General features: G+C 40.3%; 1 protein-coding gene across 9 annotated transcripts in view; it reads left to right on the plus strand.

Moving 5' to 3' along the window:
* Positions 1–15760, plus strand: part of PLCB4 (phospholipase C beta 4) — a 194266-nt gene that overhangs the window by 140838 nt on the left and 37668 nt on the right. For 7 of the 9 annotated variants that reach the window (XM_069008967.1, XM_069008962.1, XM_069008964.1 and 4 more), the window contains 10 exons: positions 882–972; positions 2097–2192; positions 3272–3372; positions 5153–5188; positions 7808–7949; positions 8604–8688; positions 8921–9045; positions 10990–11041; positions 13326–13428; positions 15059–15223. In XM_069008967.1, the coding sequence (XP_068865068.1) occupies positions 882–972; positions 2097–2192; positions 3272–3372; positions 5153–5188; positions 7808–7949; positions 8604–8688; positions 8921–9045; positions 10990–11041; positions 13326–13428; positions 15059–15223 (996 nt within the window). The remainder of the gene's footprint in view (positions 1–881; positions 973–2096; positions 2193–3271; positions 3373–5152; positions 5189–7807; positions 7950–8603; positions 8689–8920; positions 9046–10989; positions 11042–13325; positions 13429–15058; positions 15224–15760) is intronic. The other 2 variants (XM_069008963.1, XM_069008965.1) reach the window with 1 other exon arrangement.

A 15760-nucleotide genomic window follows, 5' to 3' on the forward strand; every position in this document is an offset into this window, starting at 1 on the left:
TCAATCTGTGTATGGGCCATTCACTTGAGAGTTGGACTCAAATGATCCTTGCGGGTCCCTTCCAACTCAGAATATTCTGTGATTATACCAGCAACTGCCTGAATAATATTCTTATCAAGCCTGAGGTGGAGAGGGTGCTAATTACTATACCCAAATGTCTGTTTTGTAGCCTCAATGATGTGATGGGGCTTAAATCAGAGGATTTAATACTCTTTCTCTGTTCTCAATCTTCTTCTCCTTCCCCACGCTGGAAAAACCTTTTAGTAGAACTTCCTTGTGTATGTGAAACTTGCCCTTTGCCTTTCACAAATACTGATTTGTGACCCTGCTGGCAAACCCAGTCCCCATTACGTAGCTGGGTAGTTTTCCATTCCCCAGTGCCAGTCCATTTCCACTCTCCAAGCATGCATGGGCTGCCTCACTTGGGTTATTGCAGCTTGAGGGGACCATAAAAGGTGACTTATTTAGAGATCAAATGGTAACAGGCTAAGCTGTGGCTTGGGCTGTGTGAACCATAGGGAGGGAGGGAGGGAAAGCAGGAATTCCTGAGATGAGGAGGTGCAGGTCACATCCACACCCCCTGCTAGGCAGGAGAAAGGGGAAAATGTTTAGAGCAGTGCAGCTGGGGCTGGCACAGGCTGGAGACCCGAGTGCTGGCTTCATCCAGCAGCTTTACCTGAGCACAGCTTTCCTCTGGGATAGGGAAGAAGCAGAGGAAACTGTGTAACTGCAGGCACACAACCTCCTGGGGTTGTGCCTGAGGGGGCACTGCTTGTTCACTGCCCCATGGTATCGCTGTCCTACAGTCCAAATCCCAAGCAGGGATGCAGAGAGGCCAAATAGCTGTTCTCATCAAGCATTTTCTTTGAATTGTTTTACAGCTTGAACAAGGTAAAGCCTTACCATCTCCTAATGACCTCAAAAGAAAGATTCTCATAAAGAATAAAAGGCTGAAACCTGAAGTAGAAAAGAGTAAGTAAAGTTAGTCAAATATTAAATAAGTGAAACTCCAGATCACTACAAACAGACTTTGTTACTAAAGTTTCCAAATTGTTTGTACTTTAGTGTTGGAAGAATATGAATTACATGTAAATATCATCTTGTTTGCCCTGGTGTTTCATGTGAATGCCAGAGTCTAGGCCTTGATATCAGCATGCTGCACAGGCACAGACAGACCCAGAAATGTAATCCTGGGACTTTTATCAAACTGCTGGTTGAGCTAAAATATATATGCAGATAGAATCTCTTGTAAATTCTGCCTACACTGGTCTGGTTGCATTGCTGTGTTTTTCCAGGATAAGCATGAAATGAAATGGAATTTCAAATTGCTCTTCTTGCTGTTGTTGCCAGTTCTGATATTTATCTTCTTTCAGTAACAATAATGTTGCTGTATTAGTTTCCAGTATGGCTGTAATGATAAACCCTGGTCCTTCTCCGTTCAAAGATAAGCACCCAGACCTTGCACTGGCTTCAGTCATACATGGCTGTGCTCCTCCTGTCTAACTGAAATGCCCATGGAAACACAATCGAAAATCCAAGCACTTTGCCTCCATTTGCATGGATCAAGCACCGAAGAGACAGCTGTCTGTTTATTCTGTGAGCAAGTAATGTGCTTGCTCCAAAGACCTTTGAAGTCTGTGGAAATTTAGGAGGAATTTCTTCACAGATTAGGCAGTGGAGTGGGCTCTCCAGAGAGCTGGTGGAGTCACCATCCCTGGAGGTGTTTAAGGAAAGACTGGACGTGACACTCAGAGCGCTGCTCTGGTTGATGAGGTCGTGTTGAGTCAAGGTTGGACTTGATGATCTCAGAGGCCTTTTGCAGCCTCATTAATACTGTGCTTCTGTGAAATATTTTCCTTAACTTCAGTGAGCTTTGGATACAGCCCTTACTGACCACTTTTCATACCTAACATCAGTCTGTGTTTAATGATGCTCCTTACTCTGTAAAATTTTATTATTAACTGAAAAGTCAGAGAACTCATTAAATAAAGTAGATCTGAGGCTCAGAGAATCATTTGTGATGGTTCTCTTGTATTTCTTTGTGCTACAAACACTTCATGTCACGATTAATTTGATTTTATTTTTCATATTAACAGAACAGCTTGATGCTCTGAAAAAGATGATGGAGGCTGGGGAAACTGCAGCTCCTGTAAATATCCTGGAGGATGATAACGAAGAGGAAATAGAAAGCGGTGAGAATTTCCTGGAGAAGGGCTCTCAGATATTGCCTGTGGTAGATCAGTGGGCTGGGTGCACCTTACCCACGTGCCTGTGGTCTGTGGCAGCAGCAGCATGTCTGGGCTCCGTGCAGGACCATTTGTACAGACCCCAGCCTTGCCACATCATCCCAGACAATTTCAACTTCCATTTACTGTTCAGAAGTTATATTAGAGCACCAACCAAGTCAGATTTTCATTGTCTGTGAGAGAAAGACTAAGAAGTTGTGGCCTTTGCTATGAAAACACATACTGTCACTGTGTTTAACACTTGTGTCAACATCAGCGGGGATTATTGCATTGTAGTTTTTAAGGATAAAATGAGGGGTAGGGTTTTTCTTGCCAAACCTCAGATATCTTCAGTGTAAATGTCTAGCTCTGAGCCAGTGATGTGGCCAGCAGAGAAAAATACACCTATTTAAGGTGTGATCCACCCTGTCTATTTTAAGTGTCCACCTTCAGAAGATGTAAATCATGTGCTGCCTGCAAGTGTCTGAACCACAGAACTTGCCTGGGACCTCTGTCATAGTGGATGTCCCAGCTTTAGCCTACCACTTGGTCTTCTCATATATTTTTTTTTCCTTTACTTTTTAGCTTCGAGTACTGTAGGTTCTAATGGAGAATCACCTTAAAAGCAAATGAGAACAATTCCCTATAGTGGGAGCACACAAGGAGTCTGACAGTGCGCACCAGAAGCCCGGACACTGGCATCTTCTTAGATCTTTATTTAAAGAACTCTTTCATCAGTTCTTGTTATTTCCCCAAGGCTATTTGCTTTTTTTTTACACTTTTGCTAAGCAAGTTACTGATTACTTCAAAAACACAGCAAATAAGATTTCTCTTACTAACCATCTCAGGCCTTAGCTGTAATTTACGACATTTGGAAACAGTTAACAGTAGCTAACTCTTAGAAATCTAATACCCTCGATTTTATTCCTGTTCCTAAAAAATACCAAACACAAACCTGTGAATTCAACTGTCATTTGTTTCATGCCTTGCAAAAAAACCAGCAGTTGCTGTGGTTTTTGCACTGATCCTTTTTGTTTTCTGTGCAGCTGACCAGGAAGAAGAAGCTCATCCCGAGTACAAGTTTGGAAGTGACCTTACTGTAGATGATTACAGTCAAAAAGAAGCTGTTGCCATCAGTGTCAAAAAGGTGGGATTGCTTCTTTCATATATATTCTTATGAAAACTTTACATGGACGTTGTTACAAAAGTCACTCTGCTTTTTGGAAACATCAGAGCACTTGTTGTCAGAAGATTCAAACCTGAGATCTTCACCAGATGCCCCTTACCTTTAGGTTCATGGGAACACAAAGCTTTGTAGCCAAAAATACTCTCCCCTTGTTCAGACAGGATATACTCATTGAGGAAACAGAATCAGTATGTAGGAAACAGCATACAGGTGGGGGGTTTAATCAAAAATACTAATTAAATGCAGCAGGCAGTTTCCTGCTCCGGCCTCTGATATTTTACTTTGCATCTCAGGTGCAGAATCCTAATAAGAGGTGGAACATCAGCTTCCTTGCTCAGCAGTATTTTTGCAGGGCTGCATTCTGTGTCTTCATTGCAGGGTTTTCCTGCATTATTTTTCGTGGTTAATCCTTAGGGTAGGTTCTCTCTTCCACCTGCAGCAGTGAATGCAAAATAGGACAATAATTCCCATTGGGGTGGTGTGGCAGGGGGACTCTATCAGGCAGCCAGCTGGCAGACAGGGAAAGAGTTCTCTTTATTCCACTCATACCTGACAATTACAATTTATCAGTCTGTGCTCAGTAACTTGAATATTACTTGATGGTAATTAGATACAGAATATTGGAATTCAGAACTCAGCTGCTCTGGCACTGAAGGCATTAGTGCTGCTTGCTACAGAGAAAACCCCACGTGTGAGGGCTAAGGTACCTTAGGCAGATCATGCTCCTCTGTCACTCAAGTATTTTGGCCACTTCTTCCCTCCTGCTTGGTTTCCTGTGGATCTTGCTCCAGATAGAAGTGTAGGTGTGGAAAATAGCAGTGTGTCTGTAGCAGTACCAGAGACATCAGACCTGCTTTCTGTGTATCTCTTCAAGTCGACATCTTTGCTTCTTCAGGACTTCCATGGATCCTCCCACTGAAGTATCATTTCACTTCTTTGCTTCTTCAGGACTTCCATGAATCCTCCCACTGAAGTATCATTTCACTTCTTTGCTTTAGGGCAGTTTCATTTACTAAATCAGCTGGTCCTTAACTATCTGGATGTTTTGGGGTGTTTTGGTTGGGTGGGGTTTTTTTTGTTGTTGTTTTGAGGATTGGTTTTTTGTTTCCAGATTAGTCACTCATCCTCAGCACATGTCCTTGGGTAACTTCTCTGCTTCTTTGCTGATCAGTGACTTGATCTTTATTCTGTAGGAATGTACATTCAGTGCCAAGACAATATTTATCTAAGATCCTAAGTAGTGGTAGCTTTTAACTGAAGGCAGACATCAGACTGCCCTGTTACAAATAATATCTTGAGACAGGCCTTCTCCAATGTGGACATTTCAAGCACAGTTTACAGCACTCTTAGCCCTTCAGTTTTCAGAGCCTGGCAGTTTGCACATCCAGATCAGATGATCTTTATTGTGGTATCTTTATCTGGGTGTGTTATTCCTTCATTCTTCTCTGAAACCTCCTGTCCCCAACATCTAGTGATAGCTCTGGTTTACGCTTACCTGTCTGGCATCCTTCATCCTATTCCCATGGCTAGCCAGCTGTTGAGTTTCATTCTTGTGTACCCAAATTTGGAAAAGACTACAAATTTTTTAAAGTGTATGGGGCAGATGAGCCATGCAGGAAGGTGGAAAAGGGTTTACTTTTTGTGAAATGCATTCATTTTTTGAGGGTTTTTTTCTCCTTACTGTGAGTGTTTCCTGTTGCTTTTTCTTTGGGTAATGTATATATATTTTTTTTCCCCTTAGGCTGTTGAAGATTCTGAGCAAGAAAACAATAAAAAGGTGACACAGGATGTTACGTAGTTTATTTTATTGCTTTATATTTTATATATAACATGCATATTAGTTACCATTCATTTTCAGTGGTTTAACAATTTTATGCTCAGTTTCACTGCACGTAGTTTTGAAAGTGACTCTATCTCCTTTTGTCCTCTAAGGTTTCTTCTGCTATATTTTTATACTGGGGCTAGGGCTGTCAGAAAATTTGGGGACAGAGAGGAGTGCATGACCTTTGCCTGCTTAGAAGTATCTGATCTCAGTCTCCAGTGTCATGCACTAGGAACCCAGTTCTCTGAATGGTTAAGATGTATCATCCCTGCTTTATTTTTTCCTCTGCCCTTACCCTGACTGCACTTTGTTTTCCTCTCTCTTTTTCCTCCTTTTGCTTTCCCTTGGGACTTCTGCATTTATCTTCTCCCAGGAATCCCTTCTGTAAGACTCTTCCCACCTCTTTCCACTCCTCCTCCTTCTCTTCTCTCATTCAAGCTGCTCCTGTTCCTAACCACACTTTGTTTCAGTCTGTATTGTTTTCTAAGTGGGTTCTGCTTCTTTTCTTGAGGGATGGGGAGGTGTAAATAACATGGAGATCAACTTTTCCCTTTTGTCTTCTCTATCCCCTAACAGGGTCGTGTGCTGTTGTAACCATTCCTTTGTTTCTGTAGACTTTAAGAAGCATTCCATCCTTTCCCCCTTTCTTAATTCGTAGTTTTAAAGTTGTGAACAGTGCAGAGTATAGCCCTACTCTAAAAATTAAGGGTCTGCAAGTGAGTAAGATAAAATCAATGGGTAGTAAGTACATTGTCTTGGGACACTGTCTTTGAGGCAAAGTGTCGCTGGTGCAGTCATAGAGCTGTACCTGCAGGCTGCCATTGCCTGGGCACTGAGGCATCATAATCCCTTTGACTCCCTTTTCCCTGTGGTTCCTTCAGGTGTAAGTGTGGATGGATCAAGATAGGCAAATATGATCAGCTGTTCTGAGCAGTCAACAGGAGGTACATTAAAGAACCCTGGGTTTTAGAAGATGGGTGGTCAGTTCTTCCTGAGTTACTGGCCTTTCAAAAGTTAAGACGGTGGAAAGAACTGGTTTCATTGAGTAAATTTTGCCTGAATTTGACCTAAGTTCAATTAACAGCTATTGACCTAGCAACAAAAAAATATGCCTGTTTTCTACTAACACAGGGATGTACTCCTTGGCATATTTTGGAATCAGATCTGTGAACCCTCAATATGCACATTTCTGAAAAGCAGTTGGGTTGAGCCCTGATGGTCAGCATTAAAATATGGTGTCAGTTTGATTTCACGGGCTGCTGGAAGTTTAATTCCATCTAAAATGCACGTACAACAATGTGTACCTGGACTTGTTCTGCTAGCTCAGTAATTCTATGCAGTCAGAAAATTGTGTTCCTTGTGACTATAATCATCTTATCCCAAGGCATAAATGGTTCCACTTCTCATGGTTTTCATTCTTTGAGATGTGTCTGCACTGTCTGGCAGGCAAAGGTGCCATAATGCTGGCAAGTGGGTTCATTTTCCTTTACTCTCCCATCTCAGGGAGTAAACGAGTTGCTGTAGTGAGCTGCATTATCCTCCAAGCCCAGAAAGGGCTTGGTAGCACTGCCTCTTACTGACTATTTCCTGAGTCAATAATGAGGGAGAACTTGCTGACAAACAGGAGCTGCAGTCTGAAAATAAAAAGCAGCACTGCACGAATTTTTGAATACACTTCATACTTCCCAGCAGAAGTTCACTGTCAGCCTACAGTCAGATTTTTTTGGTCACTGGTTCACTGGTAGGAGAACAACCAAAAATGCATGTGTGGATAAAAACATGAATTTGCAGAGATTGCTTAGCTTGACAGAGATTTTTTTGTTTGTTTTTTCATTTCAGTGAAAAGAATGTGTTTCAAACTGGTTTAGGGAAAGGAAAATGTTGGACAGGTAGATTCAGTTAAGAAGTGCTTCCTGATGTGGGTTTCTAGCAGATGGAGATACTTGTAGAAAACTTGAAGTTCTATTGTAAATAAAGTGCATATTTATATAGGTGATGGATTCAGATTTTTATCAATTGAAGTGGATAAGAATATGAACTTGGTACTGTGTCTCTTGTTGGTCTTGTGACATCTGTTTGTCCAGTGAAGGATGGGATCTCTACATTTTGGTTTGCTTCTGTTAGTAAAGTTTAACAGTGGAACCTTATTTGTGTTTTGATGTTGAGGAAGTTCTACTGAGCGCCAAGTATACACAGTTTCTATTAGGAAATGCTTATTAAATCACAATTTTTGGAATTTATTTGACAAAGATGGATTGTTATCTCCCAGCGTTGTTCAGTCTGTTGGAATATTTAGCTTTTATCCCAGTGTTATCCTACTAACTTCATGTAATATTTACCCACTGCTTAGGAGCTTTTCTATCATCAGCCCTGTTGCATGCATCCTGTAACATTGAGAGTCTTTTATCAGCAAGAAAATAAATCTTAACTTTTCCCACTAAACTTCCACTTGTATTAATTTGCACTGTCTTTAACCTTCTGCAGATTTGGGTTTAATTTTGTCCCACCTTTGAAAAACCCAACAACAGTGTTTGCACACAGAAATGGTGATTGTTCTTTTTAATGTGTTTTCAGGGTTTAGTAACTGTGGAAGATGAACAAGCGTGGATGGCATCTTACAAATATGTAGGTGCCACAACCAATATACATCCATATTTATCAACAATGGTCAACTATGCTCAACCTGTAAAATTTCAAGGTTTCGATGTAGCAGAAGGTAACATAAAAGGTTGAATGAAATACAAGTATTTGCTTAACCTAGGTAGTTTTTTAATCTCTACATTTCTTGAGTTTAGAAATAAAGGCATAAGAGTCTTTTATAGTTTAATGACCATCATCAGTATGTTTGTAGACCTGTTTCCTTGAATGTAAAGTTAGCATGTTATTCCATTAGTCATCCACACGGAGTCACTAAATTACTGGGAGAATATGAAGCTGTTGAGGTTGGCTCTATTCCGTGGGCCTTTCCAACTGAGATGCCTTTTTTTAGTTCCTCTTTCTCTGCAGTAAGGTGAGCACGACTGTCACAGTGGTCAGCAGTGAGCAGATCCTGCACACCAGACCATTTATCATGTCAGTTTGCCTTATCTACCACACAACGCAGGCTCTGAATAACAATCTTGTCCTAAACAAAAAATGAAAGTTTTGTTGGTTTCCCAAGAAGTGAAACAGAAAAGCAAGTCAGAAATACTATGAAATTTCTCATCACTGTAATTTGATTCTGCAAAATTTCTTATCACTATAATTTGATTCTATGAGTAATAGATAATGGGGAAAGAGACCAAAAATATCCTGCTGTTATAGTGCATGATTTTGAGTTTTGATTTGTCATTACAGAAGTGTTTTAAAATGTCTTGTCTTCTCTTTCTAGAACGCAATATTCACCATAACATGTCCTCTTTCAATGAATCAGTCGGACTAGGGTATTTGAAGACTCATGCCATTGAGTTTGTGAAGTATCCTTTCACCTCCTCATCCCACTTTTCTACCAATCCTAAAATAAACCAGAGCACCTTTCTAGATTTAGTGTTGCATGTCTACAAAGGAAAAGGGGAAGTACCTCATGGAAGGAGAAAGAGTAAGATTAATATAAGAAGTGTGTTTTGATGTTGAAATACTGAAGATACCAGGACATGACTCTACATTTCTATGATGTTTTTATTTCATTTTCCTTGATGAATTCTGTAGTTACAATAAACGACAAATGAGTCGGATATACCCAAAGGGAGGCCGTGTGGATTCCAGTAATTACATGCCTCAAATTTTCTGGAACGCTGGCTGCCAGATGGTCTCACTGAACTATCAGACCCCAGGTAGGCAGCAACGACCAGTGAACCTCAATCCTAAAGAATGGCTTGGGCAGTAACTCTCCAACAGATGCCATGGATTTGCTTCTGGCATTTTTTGAGGAAGCAGACATATGGCTAAATAATACAGCGAGGGGGAATTACAGAAGCGTAAGACAAGGAGCAGTAAAAACAGCCATACACAGAAGGAAAATTCAGTCCCCTTTTATGGAAAAATAATGGAGTACTGCATCTTCTCACAGAAATGGTTTTTATTAACAAAAAGTGTTAATTACAGGGAAATCAGTGCTCTCGCAAGACACAGGTCTGGCACAGTTGGATGCATGTCTGCAAAGCAAAGATGGAGTGCACAGATTAAGATGGTAAAGAGTAATGACTGTGTGACAAATGCATCTCTAGACTAGTTTTTGGGAAGTGTTAGGAGTCATGTGCTCAGCAGCAGAGGATGGGGTCTGAGATCCCAGTTGAGGGAATGATGCCAGGGAATGGGAATGCCTCTCCACAGGGTGATCTGAGAGGAGATGCATTGTTCCTGTTCAGTGAAGGTGTGAGTGTAGCAGGGCAGGCTTTTTGTTGTTTTGATTGGGTTTTTAAATTTATCTAGGAATGTCTTGAGTCATGTATATGTAACAGACCAGTTTTCCATTGCCTTTTTCTGGCTGTGGCAGTGCTTTTGTGCTTGCTTCCCCCTCCCTGCACCGTGTCTTTGGTACTGCAGACACTCCTCATGGCCGTACCCTGAGTTCTGTCCTGCAAAGCTGTGCCCCAGTTTCACCAGCTGAGGAAGGAGGAGAAGGGATACACTGGAATACACTGTTTTAGAGCACTCCACTGGACATGATAGAGAGGCTGGAGCAGAAATACAAACCTCACTCTGCTCCCAGCACTGCCTCTGCCTACTGCATGTCATTCCCACCCCCTTTATGTTGCAAGTTAAGAGTAGTAATTGTATAAGTGGAAGTGAGCAACTTTGCTGTACTCCTCTTCTGTGATCCAGCTGTGTTGTCAAGATGAAGATGATTGAGGAAATAAAAACTACAGCTGCCCAGTAAATCCAGTCATAACTGATATAGGCATATGACAATCTTGTATTTTGTGTATCAGAGAACCAACAGAACAGATTTTGTTCCCTTTGAAGGTACAGTCCATTGGGCAAGAGAAATACCTGTTTTATTGCTCTAGTGTAAGTAGAAACCTGCAGAAAAGCATTTTATATTTTACAAAGTTCTGGAGAGGGTTGGATGAGAGGGAGGTTATTACAGGTTTATGATACATCTTGCTATACAAGTGCCATAACAATGCACTCACTAAAACTCACATGCTTTAAATGTTGAAACTAAGCAATGCTGCTGTGATCTTTGTGGGGTTTTTTGTGTGGTATTTTATTCAGCTAAGTCCACAGAAAACCAGTGGGATATGCATCTCAGTCTCTTTAAAACAGGGTACAGACAGCTTCATCAGAGGTAGTGGTCTGTGGTCATTGTGAAGAAATACATTCTTCAAGGATGTCTCCTCTAGCATACTTTTTATTCTGAGGTTATTTGTACTGTACAATAAGGCTCCTGTAATCCCTCTGTTATTCAAAGTGATCTGCACTAATGGAGACATCTGTAGTGTAGATACCAAAAGTTAGATGATGGAAATTACATCCCAGGCGCTTAACATGCCCACAGTCTGTTGCTTCCCTGCCTGCCAGGTGTGTTTGAATTCAGGGAAAGACTATTCCCTAAGCACAGCATGGACTTCAGAGTGCTTGGTAAAGCTGTTACTCCTGTGAAGAAATACGAAGTTTTCCCATTGCTTCCTTTTATTTCTTGGATATGTGTTTTACATGCATTAAATTTATTTTTTATTTAAACTGATTATTCTGGACAAACAGTCTTATTTTCGGATTTAGTTCATGATCTGCATTATTCAGCAGGGAAGTCAGTAAATTTTCTCTCTTGGCAGATTTAGCAATGCAGTTGAATCAAGGAAAATTTGAATACAATGGATCATGCGGGTGAGTGATATGGTTTAAACTGTTGTCACTGTGTATCACAGTCCTTTACGAAGGTTTTAATGAAACTTTGTCACTACTACTTATGTGTTGCAAAAGGAAAATGGGATGCTAGGTGAAGAGTAGAAATTAGCAGAGTTCAGGGAGAATTATCCCCCATAAGGAGATATTCTAATGAAATATGCTTTTAAGTATGCCCAGTTTTTAAATGAGCAAGAAGAGGCTTTGCATTCATATTATGAAGATCATGAATACACAGTTATTTAAATACATCTCCACCTTCTGTTCTCAGCCTTTCTTTGAAGATATGCCTCTGAATGGCGATTCATTGCACAGTTCACAGAACTGCCAAATTTGCTTGGACAAGTGGAGTCTGAATACAGAGGGGACATTTTTTTAGTCTGTGTACTCTTAATTGGAGCACAGATTTCACAGAGAATACTGAAGTGTTTCATCTAAGTTCTTGCTCATGATTTTTGCGTGACAAAGGATGTTCAAGTGATGCTGATAGATTTTTCTCAAATGTTGAGTATCTACCTTTATAGGACAGACTGATCATTAACATCAGGAAAAAAGGAGAAGTTTCATAAATCACAGGAAATGACAGTCCAGAAACATGAAAATCTGCAAACTCATCCTGGGAAGGAGCTACTCTTTTACTACTGCAGATCTTATTCAGAAAGAAATCTGAGTAGATGGAGCTTGGTAAAATTCCTCATTTGCAGAATGGGCACACAGTGCTTGGCCATTCCATGCCTTTATTGCAGTTGTGAGCACCCCAGAAGAGGCTCTTAGGGGGGCTTTGACAAAGGTGCAGTCTCTCTAATTTCAGTCAAAATAACAAGAATAGAAGAAAACCAAAGCTTTCTTCTGGCAGAGTTTGGTTCCTTTCTTGTTGGACCCACCAGCTTAGTAAAAGACTACCTGCTTACTTTGGCCAAATTCTCTGAAGGACAGGCAAAATTATCAACTAAATTCCTGGATTCTTACATCAGTCTTTTGATATTAAAGCAATGTAGTGGTAATGCATGGTAATATTTTGATATGCATTGGAAATGTGGCGGTGTTTCAGTCACAGAAAGGAAATGAAAAACTGAACATTTCCTTCTGCCTGTACTCCTCTTTTCTCAGACCTGCAGCTTTCGTGCTGATGAAACAAGATCAAGCCACGCTGGTTTCAGCATTTTTTTATTTCAGCAGGCTGAAAACAGAGGCTAAGGATGTTTCCAGTAATTGCCTTCTGCCCCAACCTACTTTAAATTAACAGAATACTAAGAAATCACATTCCTAATGGAAGAAAAACATTTTTAATGGAAGAAAAAGGAGTAATACTGCTTTCAAATAGAAAGCATGTTATTACAAAATGGGAGAAAACATTGACATTCTTTCCACTGGAATTTTTTTAGCACTTTTTAATTTCTGAATTCTGTCTAGGCCTTTATAATATTGTGTACCAATGATTCACTGGAGAGACTATGGGTGGATAAAAATTAATCTTCTAGCAGCTTTGTCTGTCAGGGTTGCAGAATTAGCAAGATTTTTCTAGTTACACATTTTCTTCCATGAGTGGAAGGGAATGTCTGTAACGTGCAGCCTTTCTGTGATCAACTGCTGTTTCATTTTGATGGCAGAATCCTTGGGTTTTGGTGCATCAGAGCACATATTGGCTTCACTGATATGTTGATCTAGGGTAAGGTCCTCAGGGAGGTCTCGTAAGTGTTATTGTGGTGGTACCTTTCATGCTGCTATAATTAACAATCTGTCAGCACTGACATTATCAGTTGTTTCCCCCAAGGTTTCATAACCACAATGAAAAAATTAGCTTCAAGCTGAAATTTAGTGTATGAGTCTTGAACTCTAAGGAACTGCTTCACTTGGAAAAATAAAATTGAAAAATTCCTCTGTGTTTTTCCAAAGTGTTAAAGTATTAAAACAAATGAGACCATCTGTGTTTTATTATACGGTAACTCCCTGTATATTTAAACTGTATTATTCAGTTGTTTTGAAATGTCCTTGACTATATTACATTTATTTTTATCTTAAAATCCAGGATTGATTTCATCTCTCAGTAGCTGGTAATTCAAAATGAAGATTAATATTTATCCATGTTCCAGACAACCATAATACTTCCTTTTACTTCCTCACACTTGCAGCTGGGATGAGTCTGTATTTTACAGTGCTGTAGGAGAGTTCATTGTTTAAAGGCAGAACATCCATTTCATTTGTATTTAATACAATTTTAATTTCCACTCAAGAATAATCTTCTCCTTTTTTTCCTTGAAATAAGGTATCTACTAAAGCCAGATTTCATGCGACGACCAGACAGGACGTTTGACCCGTTCTCTGAAACTCCTGTAGATGGTGTCATTGCTGCAACGTGTTCTGTCCAGGTAAAACAGCCACAGACAGCTGTCATCACATCCAAAAGCACATTTAAAATCAGCAGAAACAGGACATACACAGTGAATGTGCTTGGGCTGTGTAGATTTCAGCAAATTGTTCCCTCTGGTTTGTTTTTTTTATTGCTGGCTAAGATGCCTTTGTTTACCTGATCTGAGTGGAACACAATAGAATTGGAAATTATGTGTTATTACACGTTGTCATATTCTAACATCCTTCATGGTCTTTTTGAAATACATGAGCCCACACTAATGGATAAAGGAGTGAAGTTCATTCCCATGTACAATGTGAAATTGCACAACATCCCTTGTCACCACAGAGCAGGGAGGAATCCAGGCACACATGGACAGGATATTTTCAAAATGAGTAGAGAAAAATACTTGATGTGAGGCAGGCCCTTACTTTGGAGTTATCTATGAGTAATAAAGTCCATAAAGCTCCTGTTGTAGTTCTAAAGCATGGTCAGGTATCAAATTTTGGAAGGAGACTGATGATTGTGAAACCTGTTTTGTGACCAAAAGACTTCAGCTTTCATTTAGCATTTTCCATGTGCTGCATTTGAATGTCACACCCTCTGTGGCCAAGCATTCCTCATGAATTCTAGATGTTGAACTAAGTTCCATTTGCACCTCTAGAAGAATAAACAAGTTTTATTAATGCTGTTTTTCTTCAATGGTAATGAAAGCACAGTCCCTCCAAGAAGGAATCAGATAATTCCTGGGCCATGTATTTTGACAGTTACTTTTCTTTTGTGACTAAAACTAGTATAAAATTCCATATGAATTTTGTAATTAAGTAGTTGAGTGGACCAAAAGCCATCAATGATAGCCCTCAGCCACATAACTTTTCAGATCTATTATCCAGAGTGTTCCCTGGAAGGATGTTAGGTCATGGAAACAAAAGGATTTGGAATGAGCTTAGGTCTGTGAAATCATGTTTCAGGTCTTTTTTTCTTCCCTCCTTGATTGTAGTAATGAAAACATTAGCTGTATTTTTAAGTAATAGATCATCTTGATGGAATGAAAATTTTCCCTGGAGTAATCATCTGCTGTGGCTAGATTAATCTTGGAGCGAAATGGCAACAAATTTTTATATATATAGCAATAGAGAGGAATCGTGTGGGTTTTTTTGTTTTTTCACTTTTTAAGCATCCTGTACTTTCCAGACACATTCTATGGAGTCAGACTGACACATGATTAGTTTCAAACCCTGAGTGAAAGCAGAGCAATAGTTTCCTTTCACCTCTTGTGGTCAAGATGTATAATAGAAAAAAGTGCTTCTGAACAGAATGTTGGAAGTTGTGGAATAGCAGTGCCAACTCTGGTTGTTTTCTTCAGTGTTTTCATACAGTGAATGCATCTGTGAGACACTGGCTGGTTGGGATGACTGACAGCTGGTAATACCATAGCACAGTCATTTCAGGTGAAGGTTATATTTAGATATCTGATCACAAAAGCTTTTCTAAAGAGGTGCAGTTTGAAATACACCATTTTCATATGAGGAACTAAACGCATCTGTTAGCTGTAAACCATTTCTCAGAGTGATGTCAGTGAAAAATGACCACTGTTTCCAATATTCTTTCTTTGTATTGCTTTTCCTTACCCTGTTACTGTGTTGCAGGTGATATCTGGCCAGTTCTTGTCAGACAAGAAGATTGGGACATACGTGGAGGTGGATATGTACGGGCTGCCCACGGACACGATACGCAAGGAGTTCCGCACACGCATGGTGATGAACAATGGCCTGAACCCTGTTTACAACGAGGAATCCTTTGTCTTTAGGAAGGTAGGATACAGGATCTCTGGAAAGCACAGTTTGTGGTTTGCCAGCACTTGTGCCCATGAGCTTCCCTGCCCTCCTGAGCCAGCCCTCCCTGCTTCGGCCTGACTGCTCACACGGATGAGTGCTGCTCCCATGGAAAAGGGTTTGTAGGGCCCCTATTTACTGCAGTAAACAATGGAAAGCTGAAATCAGCTTTCAGGAGGCTGCTTGGTTTTGATTTGTTTTGGTTTTGTTTTTTTTGATTTTGCTTTGGTTTTATTTTTCTAATGGATAACCTCTGTAGCTATCACATGATTTTTTTTTGTTGTTTTTGTTTCCATTTGGCTTTTCCCTCCCCTTTGCTTCCTCCTCCCACTTGGAGGTAGCCACCTCCTGTGTGACCATGCCTGTGTTCAAGGTATGCAGTCTGCTCAGAATGAGCCCCGCTGGTGGACACCATCATTCCCTGGAGATTTCTTCTTCCCTGCCCTGGCAGTGGCTGCTATCTTGCACTGTTCCTTCAGCCCAGAGGGCAGGTGAGATGCTGCATCCAAAGCTAAG

This window comes from Aphelocoma coerulescens, chromosome 3 (genome assembly GCF_041296385.1).
Source record: "Aphelocoma coerulescens isolate FSJ_1873_10779 chromosome 3, UR_Acoe_1.0, whole genome shotgun sequence".
NCBI lineage: Eukaryota > Metazoa > Chordata > Aves > Passeriformes > Corvidae > Aphelocoma > Aphelocoma coerulescens.